At 44.6% G+C, this 10,738-nt stretch overlaps 6 protein-coding genes across 6 annotated transcripts; 2 read left to right on the top strand and 4 right to left on the bottom strand.

The window, feature by feature from the left end:
* Positions 1-933: 933 nt before the first annotated feature.
* Positions 934-2,802, top strand: BGW36DRAFT_463486 (uncharacterized protein). Its single transcript, XM_046222215.1, has 2 exons — positions 934-1,913; positions 1,963-2,802. The coding sequence occupies exons 1-2, from the start codon at positions 1,172-1,174 to the stop codon at positions 2,325-2,327; spliced, it is 1,107 nt and encodes a 368-aa protein (XP_046069513.1). The 5' UTR covers positions 934-1,171; the 3' UTR covers positions 2,328-2,802.
* A 237-nt stretch (positions 2,803-3,039) lies between these two features.
* On the bottom strand, positions 3,040-3,669 carry BGW36DRAFT_429873 (uncharacterized protein; the record flags this gene model as incomplete). The annotated part of the gene is made up of 2 exons (XM_046220752.1): positions 3,040-3,330; positions 3,367-3,669. 2 exons carry the CDS (start codon positions 3,667-3,669, stop codon positions 3,040-3,042), a joined length of 594 nt encoding a protein of 197 aa, XP_046069512.1.
* Positions 3,670-4,306: 637 nt separating this feature from the next.
* On the bottom strand, positions 4,307-5,699 carry BGW36DRAFT_300332 (uncharacterized protein; the record flags this gene model as incomplete). Its single annotated transcript, XM_046211615.1, has 2 exons — positions 4,307-5,113; positions 5,166-5,699. The coding sequence occupies 2 exons, from the start codon at positions 5,697-5,699 to the stop codon at positions 4,307-4,309; spliced, it is 1,341 nt and encodes a 446-aa protein (XP_046069511.1).
* An 804-nt stretch (positions 5,700-6,503) lies between these two features.
* On the top strand, positions 6,504-8,151 carry BGW36DRAFT_418521 (major facilitator superfamily domain-containing protein; the record flags this gene model as incomplete). The annotated part of the gene is made up of 5 exons (XM_046219425.1): positions 6,504-6,664; positions 6,720-6,802; positions 6,856-6,942; positions 7,016-7,519; positions 7,571-8,151. The coding sequence occupies 5 exons, from the start codon at positions 6,504-6,506 to the stop codon at positions 8,149-8,151; spliced, it is 1,416 nt and encodes a 471-aa protein (XP_046069510.1).
* A 291-nt stretch (positions 8,152-8,442) lies between these two features.
* Positions 8,443-8,939, bottom strand: BGW36DRAFT_383846 (uncharacterized protein). The gene has a single exon (XM_046216724.1). The coding sequence runs from the start codon at positions 8,881-8,883 to the stop codon at positions 8,572-8,574; it is 312 nt and encodes a 103-aa protein (XP_046069509.1). The 5' UTR covers positions 8,884-8,939; the 3' UTR covers positions 8,443-8,571.
* A 23-nt stretch (positions 8,940-8,962) lies between these two features.
* On the bottom strand, positions 8,963-9,894 carry BGW36DRAFT_383845 (uncharacterized protein). Its single transcript, XM_046216723.1, has 2 exons — positions 9,671-9,894; positions 8,963-9,575 (listed from the first exon to the last, which is right to left on the bottom strand). The coding sequence occupies exon 2, from the start codon at positions 9,502-9,504 to the stop codon at positions 9,004-9,006; it is 501 nt and encodes a 166-aa protein (XP_046069508.1). The 5' UTR covers positions 9,505-9,575; positions 9,671-9,894; the 3' UTR covers positions 8,963-9,003.
* Positions 9,895-10,738: the final 844 nt, after the last annotated feature.

The following is a 10,738-nucleotide window of genomic DNA, read 5'->3' as shown; positions in this document are numbered from 1 at the left end:
GAATGTGACTCTGATTTATATTTTGATAACTCGAAACCAAAAGACAAGTCAGATTCATTATTTAAACTCAGATTCAACAGACCAATGGCCGCCGCCTCATCACATCAAAGTCTAGTAGGCGTTTCTATCACATGAATTCGGTTCTACTAGAGTGATGCTGACTGTATAGTATTAGAGTGGCCACTATCCCTTTCCAATAATGGAGACAATCTGAAGAAATCTATAACTATGGGTTCATATCGGGTGAGCTACATACACTATACTGTACCACGTGTTTATGGGTTTGAATCTACACACCTTGGTATACTAGGCTAGTCAAAAGATGTTGATTATAATGAGATTATAAACTTGGCAGTATATTAATGTAGCACTCATGTTGTTAGTGCTATTGTCTTTAGAATCACGTCAGCATGGATGAGGCACCTCCCATTTTAACGTCACTATTGTTTATTTGACAAATTAAGGAGCTATTACTCATCATCATCATGCCATGTAAAGCAAAATATAAAATCGAACGGGTTGGATAGGGTAGTGATGAATCAAAAACTGAGGTAGCCTCTTACTATAAGTCGTATTCCCCTAATTGTTGCTGACTATACGTATTTTGTGGAGGGATTAGTTGCTTTAAAGCAATGCTATTCTTAGATTTTAGTAATCAGCAAATTTATTCTAACTTCATTGTTCTTTTTATTTGACAAATGCTGACTACAGTAATAGAATTGGCTAAAAGTAGAGAACGCTTTACTGCAATGTGTACATACTCAATTATGCTCAACCTTGCATTTCGCATCACACCTCCATCTGCGCCACGCTGGAGGCTTTCAGGGGACTGGGGCTTACCGTACAAACAAAACAAACACCGAATTTAGCCGATCGTCAACCACTTGGGTTGGTCTCCTTGGAGATCTCCAAGGAGAGTTTAGTGGCCCTGTTCCCGTAAGGAAGCTAACATGAAGGCTCTGGAAGTGAGGGACGACAAATCACCTCAGCCCGATATTTAATAATAACGCCGATTAGCGGCCGCCACGAGTCTAGAGTATCATTCAACCCTCTAACATCTAACATCTAACACCTTCCTCCTTCAACCTCGCAGTATCTTCCTCCTCCCTTTTCTCCACGACTAAGCGGGCTAGTGTTGGCTGGCCCTCGAAAGCTGGGTAGAATTATCGCTATGGACCGGCCGACGTACATTATTGATCCGGATGGTGAAGTGATAATAGAATTGCGCAACGCCAACCCTCCTTTTGCAGTGTTGGACGAAGACACCATTGTCAATCACGTACAGAATAACGTCGCCGAGCCTATCGAAGAGCCTGTTGAGGAGTCATCTGAGACCAGCTCCGACTCTGAATCAACAGGTTCAGAACATTCTCGGACATATGGCGGGCAGATCAAAGAGACTATCGGCCAAAAGCAGCGTAATAGTGATGAAGACTTGACAGAAAGGCGTTTCCGGATCCAAGTATCCGCGAAGCATTTAACGCTCGTCTCGCCTGTTTTCAAGAAGATGCTTACTGGTGGTTGGAAGGAGAACGTCGCTTTACTCCAGAAAGGATCTGTAGAAATTATTGCAGAGGGTTGGGATATTGAAGCCCTCTTGATTCTGCTAAGAGTCATGCATTGTCAACACAATCATGTACCCCGAAAACTAAGCTTTGAGATGCTTGCTAAAGTAACTGTTCTCGCAGACTACTACGAATGCAGGGATGCCATGGGGGTTTTCACAGATATATGGATCAAGGCCCTAGAGCACAAAATTCCCACGACATATTCTCGAGGTTTAATTATGTGGTTATGGATTTCTTGGTTTTTTCAGCTCTCTAGTCTGTTCCAAGAAGCTACTTCAACTGCCATGTCGCTAAGTAATGGCCGGATTGATAACCTGGGGCTTCCGATCCCTGATAAAGTCCTTGGTAAGGAGAACACACTCTCGATATTGACGGGACCCTAATAAATTTTTAGAATCAATGAACGATTGTAGAGAACTATGCATAGATAACATAGTTATCCTCCTTCATGAGAAGCAGGATGCCCTCCTAAGCGGCATTCAAGGATGTAGCTTTGAGTGCAGCTCAATTATGTACGGAGCTCTCACGAAACAAATCCAGTCAAATAGGCTTCTTTCGCCAAGACCTGTCGCTCCTTTTCTGAGATTGAATTACAAACAACTTGTGCAGAGCTTGTTGTCATTCCAATCACCACAGTGGAGTTCGCAGGCCTATTCAACGGTTTCTCCCTTCCACAGCTGTGACTACTCCTCTTTCGAGTCTATATTTGGCCAGTTAAATGATAGTATCGATGGTCTTCAACTTGACAGCCTTATTTAGTAAGGAACAGAGAATTCTGGCCCTTTCTAAATTGAGTAAAGACAGATTTTCGCCCTGGTTGCGCATACGGTTGTTGTCATCTTGCTGCTCCCTATATTACTCTAGGCACATTTCACTCTAGCGACCTTTGTGCGTTGCGACAGATAAACGACAGCCTGTGATCAGTCGAACTGTTCCTGCATCACAACCGGTTCTTGTCGCTTAATCAACGTGTCGTCGTCAAGAAAGTCGAGCAATTTAATAGACCTTCGTCTATCTCCTGGATTACATCATGATTTTAGCTGTGATTGGAATTTCGTACTTGATCAAAAAATCAATATTCTCTTTCCAGAAATTTTTGAGGTGACCGCGCCTATTATAAGGATTGGCGCGCGGAACCCACAGTGACCAGAGGCGGGCAGTCAGACAAGAAAACAAGACAGGAGTGAAGCGGAAAGCGCAGAAGCATAATTCTTCCTCATTTCGTATATGTTATATACCTTCAATATGATTTCATATTCCCTCAGATCGTGTCCGTTACTGATGGAGCTAGTGGCTGCTCTGGTGCAATCCGAAAGCATGTACTATGTGCAAGGATACTGCAACATTTGGGTGTCTCAGGGTTAGGGTTAATATTCTCTCCTTAATCAATGCGGCAGGCTGGAACCATGAACTAGATCACAATCTTGCTATCCAAAAAGCTAGTGCTATGCGTAAGGGGGGAAAACGATGCTCAGCCTCTTAGGGTGCGTTGTTCTTTCTCCAAAAGCTTCCTCTGTACGAACTCATCCATAGAGTCTCTCTCTTCTCGAGTTAGTAGTTGAAATCTGTCCATTAAATCTCCACCTCCGAAGAACCGGCGGTCAATCTTCGCCCAATACAGCATATCAAATGCCCAGCTTCTTCTCGCAGCATAATACACCCAGAAATCCCCAGTCTGCCAGCTTTCCAACATACGTTGTGAAAGACGATCATCTTCTGTGAGGATCCCGCGTTCGATCGACTCTTGCTCTCGCTTCTGAAGCTACTGGAGAAATATCAGGAGTCTTTTCTCGTACACTTGTGTCCAGTTATCGAGATCCTCTTTCCAGTATTCTGGGCGTTCTAGCAATAACCAGGATGGGGGGCTATACACAAACTCGGCTGGGGCAGCATATGTGTATTCCCAATCAATCGCGCCAACCGCTTTAAAGCCGGATTGAGAATCTGCTAGTACATTTGCGGGGCGGAAATCGTCACAAAAAAGCTTGAAAGGACCATGCTCAAAAGAGCAGAACCGGTTATCTCGTGCTAGCTTCCGGAATAAACATCTGGCAATATATTTGCGTCTGCAGTCTTCGGCGGACAGACTCAGTTGAGTCATTTCGTTGCAGAGACAGATGAATCATATGCATTTCTGCAAGCGCTAGGAGATATGAAGAAGCAGTCTTGAAGGTTGTCTGCGGTAACAAATCTGAGGAATATTGCCCAATTGAACAAGCTCATTCATATTAATCGTCAAAGGGCGAAATTTATGCTGATATAAATAGTGTAACATTGAATTACAGATGAATGGCAAGCACTTTTAATACTATCTTCAAACTTTTCTTATCTTAATGTAGCACCTGAATGCGTCGCTGTGACAACACGGATATGTTTCTAGGTCATTCAAATTCATTCTTCACTCTTAGAAGGCAGTCTACAGGTCAGTAAAGCAGACCTTTTACTAGATATGCGTTTCAAATAGTTCAATAGCAGAATAATATCGTATTACGGATTCTATCTACCTCCAGTGCTTGTTTAGACGGATTATCAATTTAATTCTGCCTGATATTTGATCACATGTCAACTGGTACATATGTACATGTCAAATTGATATACCAATACTTTCCGCCTAAAATTGACATCTGGACCTTAGAACAACGGGAAGCAATCAATTAATTATATCGACATCTGCTCTTTTTTGATACCAATGTTTAAATTATAACTACCAATCTGTATGAAAGTATTTCAGGCAGTGTCTACAACCGGCTGAGCCTCTTCTCTTGTTGAACATGCTGATGTCTCTCTTCCGCCTCAACTTCTTGCCACCGCGCATCTGGGTCGTGCTCCAGGATCCACGAAGTCGATGTGTATCGTTCTCGGTACCGGTAAACAAATTCCTCCTCATCACCTAGAGCCTCACTCACGTATTTCGTATCTATTTTGTCATAGTCGAACTGCCGCTCTACCCTCTGCAAAAAGTGTCGCCGCGTCTCATTGAATAGATGCAAAGCATATGGAATATTGTATGGCACTTTGTCTGCATCCATTGGTTTTGGTCTCGTTCTATATGTCCGATGTAACGAGCGATAAAGTGTCCACACATCCGCAAAAGCAAACGCACTTCCTGTTCCCCAACCGCCGGCGGTAGGATGTGCTGCATCGCCAACGAACGCAACAGTGTCGTCGCGGATGAGGTGTTCCATCCATTTTGTCCCCTGCAGTGGATATGCATCGATACCAGGCAATGCATCCAGGATCTTTCCAATAAGCGGGTGCCAGCCAACGAGTTTACTCTTGATTCTATCAATCCCCGGCTGGCCCAATGCATGCTCCCACCTAAGGGATTTGGCAAATTCTTCTGGTTCTTGGAGAAAAGCAGCAAATGAATATGTCCCCGGTTCGAGGTGAGATAATATTACCACATTAGACCCTTTTCTGAATGACGAAGAGTCATTTGGGAGGTCCCCGATGTGAGCCAGCTTTGATGCTGGAAAGTTGATTCGGTAGGCCACCAACCCTTTGTACGTGATATCTGTTTCTGGGAGGTATTGGCTACGTATTTTCTATATTTCATCAATGCTTCGTGTTCAGTACATCAACGACAAGCAAACGTACCGAATATAACCCGTCAGCCACTACGAGAAGGTCTGCCGTTTTAGTATCTCCATTTTTGAGATGGAGAGTAACCTCCTTCTGCCGGTAGCTAGTCTCGACCTTGACAACTTCACGCCCATACTCGAAAACCCCATCTGGAACATCCATCATCAAAGTCCGATGCAGCGAGACTCGAGATACCCGGCCCTCCTGCATATGACGGGCCGTATCTGGGGAAGTGGCTGTAGACAAGATCTCCCCGGTCCTCCAATGTCGATGATGAATACCATCGGCTCCCTCTCCACGATACAACATGCTTTGCAAGTAATCCCATGCTGCTGGAGAGAGCATCCGCCGAAGAACCTTGAGCGCTGTGACCATGACTGCGATCTGAGCACCAGCTTCGCGGATCGCTGGCGCTCGCTCGTATGCTCTGACTTTGACATTGGGTAGTCGAGATAAAACACCTGCTGCAGCGGCACCAGCTAGACCACCGCCGACGATGGCAATCCTCAGCGGCCGAGAATCATTCTTTGATTGCACCACGGGTACCATAGCGACAGTTACACGCTTTAAAATCGATTGGAGGATATACAGACAGACGATAGCTATCCCACTTGATAATATCGTCGAAGGGGAATTGTTTTATGCTCCTTTCTAGAACCGCCAATATTTAACTGGTTTGGAGCACATCATTAAATTCTGGTCCATGATGAGTAAATAGGTAAACTGAACATTGAAATTCGGCCATTTCGGAAAAACTATCCTTGGAAAAGCCAATGCAAAAAAGTCCCACAGAACTAGTTCTGTAGAGGATAAAGATACTTTCACTGACTCATGCTCTTCTATTATGGTGAGAGCGGACAGTGCCGCCTATTGTACATCCCACGCGACGATTGCGCCATCAATACCATACTCCAAGTATAGGACACTAAGGAATACTCTGGTAACCGAAGCTTCAACCCACTAAATCAACAATTCCCAGATATGTTAGATTATGGCATATGCAGATATTCTCGGAGAGTATGCTGGGTCTAGGGAGAGTTTTGCGGGTTCCAATGCTAGGTATAATCACGCCATCGACACATGATTCGAAACATTCAGAGCATGAACAGCGTAGACTACTTTCCAACCACGCCATCAAGCCTGAAGATCCACAAAACTGACCCAGATGGCTGGGTTTAGGTACTCTATCAATCGGTAGCGATACCATTCTGCGAGTCAGTGGTTAGTACTTCCTACGTGTACTTAATACACGATTTTCTCCAGAGGGTCACAATGGGCTTGGGATGCTATTAAAGAAGAACGCTTTTTGTCCGATCTACATCCTGATACCTCTACCATTTCTGGTATTTCGACATGGCGACCATCCTAGAATCCAAAACTGCTTTGTCGGTGGTGGCTGATACCGAGCGAGAAGGCAAGGATGCTGATGCCTTCGATCTTCGGCTAGAGAGGCGGCTAGTGCGTAAGATGGATATGTATATTATCCCGGTGTACATGATTACCTATATGTTCAGGTAAAGAACCCAAGAGCTACGGTTATTAGTAGGGAGATACTTATGTTGATCACAGTTTCATTGACCGCGTCAATATCGGTAATGCAAAAGTCGCCGGACTTGCGCATGATCTTCATCTTCAAGGAAGCGAATACAATGGTAGGCATCAGATTTGAATTTCTGGGAATTAATGTAGCTCATCGGAAATGCAGTCGCTGTGTCCATCTTTTATGTGACATATGTTATTTTCGAGATTCCGTTAACTGTTCTGCTAAAGTTGGTTGGGCCGTCTCGACTGAGTGAGTGCATTTAGAAACAATAATTCAAGAGATAGACCACTAATATTCTAAAAAGTCCCCGCTGTGATGCTAGGCTGGTCCCTTATCACCATCTTCAGCGGCTTTCTCCAAAATTACACTGGCTTTATTATCGTTCGCCTACTCTTGGGACTCTGCGAATCGGCATTCTTCCCATCTCTCAATCTCTATGTGTCAATGTTCTGGAAGCGAGACGAAATTGCCAAGCGAGCAATTGCCCTGATGGTATCAATGTCTCTTGCAGGCGCCTTTGGCGGTTTGTTGGCCTACGGACTTGTTCAAATGGATGGAATCGGCGGCTATGCGGGTTGGAGATGGCTTTACTTTATCGAAGGACTGATCTCGTTCGTCTTTGCAGTCGCATGCTTCTGGTTGCTCCCTGATAACCCGGAAACAGCTTACTTCCTTACTTCTGAAGAGCGGGAGTTGGGGAAGAAGAGGCTCATCTCGCAGGGTAATTACGAAGAGTTCAGCTTTCAGGATGTAAAAGCGGCTCTGAAGTCACCCATTTGCTGGCTCTCCAGCGTGGTTCAAATAGCAGCTTGTGTTCAAGTATACAGTACGTATCTTCAAGTCAACAAATTTATGCTGCATGATCTGACACCATCAGGTATGAGCACATTCCTGCCTATTATCGTGAATGGATTGGGCTACAGCAGCCTCCAGTCACAGTACCTCACGATACCAGTCTACATTACCGGTGCACTTGGCGTCTTTGCGGCTGGCTACATAGCAGACTATTACCAAGCGCGTGCTCCGATCCTCTTGAGCTTCAGTCTCCCAGTAATCGCCGGCTACGCCACACTGCTTGGGACTGACAATCCAGCTGTGAATTATTTCGGGTGCTACCTGGTCGTTTTCGGAAGTTACGTGTACCCTGGACTGAATTTGACCTGGCTCAATGGAAACACCGCGCCGCACTACAAGCGAGCTGCGGCTGTTGCAATGAACCAGACCATTGGCAACATTGGGGGAATTATTGCTGGGCAAATCTATTTAGCGAGGGAGTCACCACGCTATAAGACTGGTCATGCTGTTAGCTTGTCAGGTCTCTCGCTGGCGTGGGTTGTGACCTGGATTCTATGGGCTCATCTGAGGAGGGAGAATGGCAAGAAAGAACAACAGATAAGGGATGATGTGAAGGATGCGGGGAGAGGAGACACCAAACTCGATTTCAAATACCAGCTATAATGGCTTTTCTATACCATCTGCTGACTATATATATATCAGATTAGTGGGGGTCTTGGTTCTGGAATGTAAGATAATAGACGGAGTGAGAATTGTGGGGTAATTAAACGCAGGGACGTATTTTTAAAAACACATGTACTATTGCTCGTTAAAAGTATTACTAAATATCATCTGAATGATGAATGTTCTTGCTAATCGAGGTCGTGGTCCATCGCACCCGTGGACATATTCTGAAGAATGAAGAAAAAGGAATAATTTTACATGCAGGGCATTTGGGTGGATTTAAATATAGGGTTGTATTACTTCAAATTTCGATATCGAGGTTATGTTTTCACGACACCATACTTGATAAGCGACAGGGCAGTATTAAAAATAACCTCTTCTCGCAATCTAGGCTTCCAATCCAAAACTCTAACAACTTTCTTATTTGAAGCAGCCTTTCTCCTCCCTAGTTCCGGCACGAAGATCGAAGGCTGCGGATTGAGCAACCCCAAAAGTCTCGTTACCAGATTCGGGAGGATCCTCGTAGGTACTTTTCTTGGTTACCTCTTCTAGAAGCCGTGCTTTGATAGTCAAAGGAATCTCTTGCATCCAGCTACCGCCTGGACAAACCGCGATGATCCTCTCTCCCTTGGCTGCTGGGCTGGTCATAGCCGCGATGTCGAGAACAGCAACGTCTCGGGCACCAACAACACCCATATACAAACTCAGACTCGCTGGCATCGCGCCAGTCATATAACTCTATAATATATGAATGCTCGATGGCACATGAGTGCTAACAATAGGATCAAACATGGCTGTGGGGTTTATTGATGTGAACTCGAGCCCCTTCCCCTCGTCTCTATTGACAAACTCTCAGGCGGCGCGCTCCGCCACGACTTTCGATTTTGGATACGCACTCAATTTGCTCTTTTCATTTGACCATGGAACTTCTGTGAACGGGGCGCTTTGGTCAGGATGTCCGTAAGCAATGGCATTAAATGAGGAAGTCAATACAACTCGCTTCACGCCAGCTCGAGCAGCTGCTCTGAACACACACAGTGTTCCATCTCGCGCAGGAATGATTAAGAGGTTTTCATGTCTGTATTCTTCGGTGGGGATTGGAGTGCAGCTCTCCAAAGCTTTGTCCCAGCATTTGTCATGGTCCAGATCGACCCCGACGAAGGACAGGCGCTTGAACCAGAAATCTGTCACGCCGCCATTTTTCAGAGCTTCCTTGGTTGTTGACTTTTTGGAGAGAGATAGATTGCTTCCTCGAACTTGGTAGTCGGCCGTGAGAAAAGCTATGATGCAGGAGGACCCGAGAAACCCAGAGCCTCCTGTAACAAGGATGTTTATATCCGACACTGCCTTCATATTGAAGGTTTAAGTCGAGTTATTGCGCAGAATGTATAGAGTCTATGTAGAGACATATTGCAGCCTTTTGACTGTTGTGAGCGTCAGTTTATATAATGAGTTTCTTAAATATGATTATAGATGCTATCATCATTGATATGTTAGGGTTAGTTGGACGTGGACGTACGAGCTTTAGACAAGTCCACGGACTTAAGCATACTCACGTATCGTATATTTTAGCACTTGGTAGTTCATGATTCACAATCATAAGCTTATGTGTATATTCGCCAATCAGTCTTGCGCAGATGAGAGTCAGACGCAAATATTCATCGTGCCTGTAATAAGACTCGTATGTAGCTATCTGGTTAGTACACCTGGTTAGCCGCTCCTGATAGAGCACCTCAAAACTACGTCAATACACATAGTATAATACATCACCGTGTCTACTAGATTCATGATAGAGTTAGCTCCATTATTTCCGGTGTAGGACCGGTATTGTCCACCCAAATACAGCCTTTTTGCCGATAAAAGTCTGCCCGGTCAGATGATCATAAGAATGTTAGATGAACAGTAAGCTCAAGCCCTTAGGATCTGCCACAGGCTCATAGCAAGTAGCTGGACATGGACAATAAAGAAGTTTAATGAGGTCTCTACGATTGAAAGAAAAGTAAAATATTCAGTTTGCATGTATTGTCTTGTAGCTACCACCAAAACTCCGACTGGTACTCCAGCCTCCGCAAGTAATACCTAAATCTAACTATCGTCAGCGATGGCTTATTACCTCAAATAGTTTTTCAAAGCAGAGAAATAAAATCGATCAGAAGGAAGGCAACGGAAATATCCACACGGTTTTGCGCATTCAGAACAGGTCTGTGATTAACATCCGTAATAGTTTCATCAGATGATTGGTACAAGATTTGGCATACAGCATATTCAACTTCAACATAGTAAATATCCAACATACCTATTTCATATGTAGTCGAGCCGAGTGGTGACCTATATTGTCAGTTCAACCGAATAACGCTCAGCGGGCAACTTTGTGAACAGAATGAACAGAACACCGCCAAGAATGAATATGGATCAGAGATGCCTTCATCGCGTCCGTTCAAAGTAACAAGAATATGTGTGCCGAACGCCGATTTCAGTCTCCGTTCCCCTCCCGGTCCGCGATCCTTAGGCCTCGCAAGAGGAGAATCAACGATCCATGGCGAGGACAGGATGTAATCAAATATTACACACTAGGCTTTCATCATCT

This window comes from Talaromyces proteolyticus (assembly GCF_021365285.1).
Source record: "Talaromyces proteolyticus strain PMI_201 chromosome Unknown BGW36scaffold_9, whole genome shotgun sequence".
Lineage (NCBI taxonomy): Eukaryota > Fungi > Ascomycota > Eurotiomycetes > Eurotiales > Trichocomaceae > Talaromyces > Talaromyces proteolyticus.
Note: the sequence above shows the minus strand (reverse complement) of the source record. Positions and strands in the feature narration are given on the sequence as shown.

What these genes read in the sequence shown, in the direction of transcription:
- BGW36DRAFT_463486 (XM_046222215.1), top strand. Translation starts at nt 1,172, where the DNA reads ATGGACCGGCCGACGTACATTATTGATCCGGATGGTGAAGTGATAATA. An exon ending in GATCCCTGATAAAGTCCTTG is followed by an intron (nt 1,914 to 1,962) that starts GTAAGGAGAACA and finishes ATAAATTTTTAG; the next exon opens with AATCAATGAACGATTGTAGA.
- BGW36DRAFT_383846 (XM_046216724.1), bottom strand. Translation starts at nt 8,883, where the DNA reads ATGACTGGCGCGATGCCAGCGAGTCTGAGTTTGTATATGGGTGTTGTT.
- BGW36DRAFT_383845 (XM_046216723.1), bottom strand. Translation starts at nt 9,504, where the DNA reads ATGAAGGCAGTGTCGGATATAAACATCCTTGTTACAGGAGGCTCTGGG.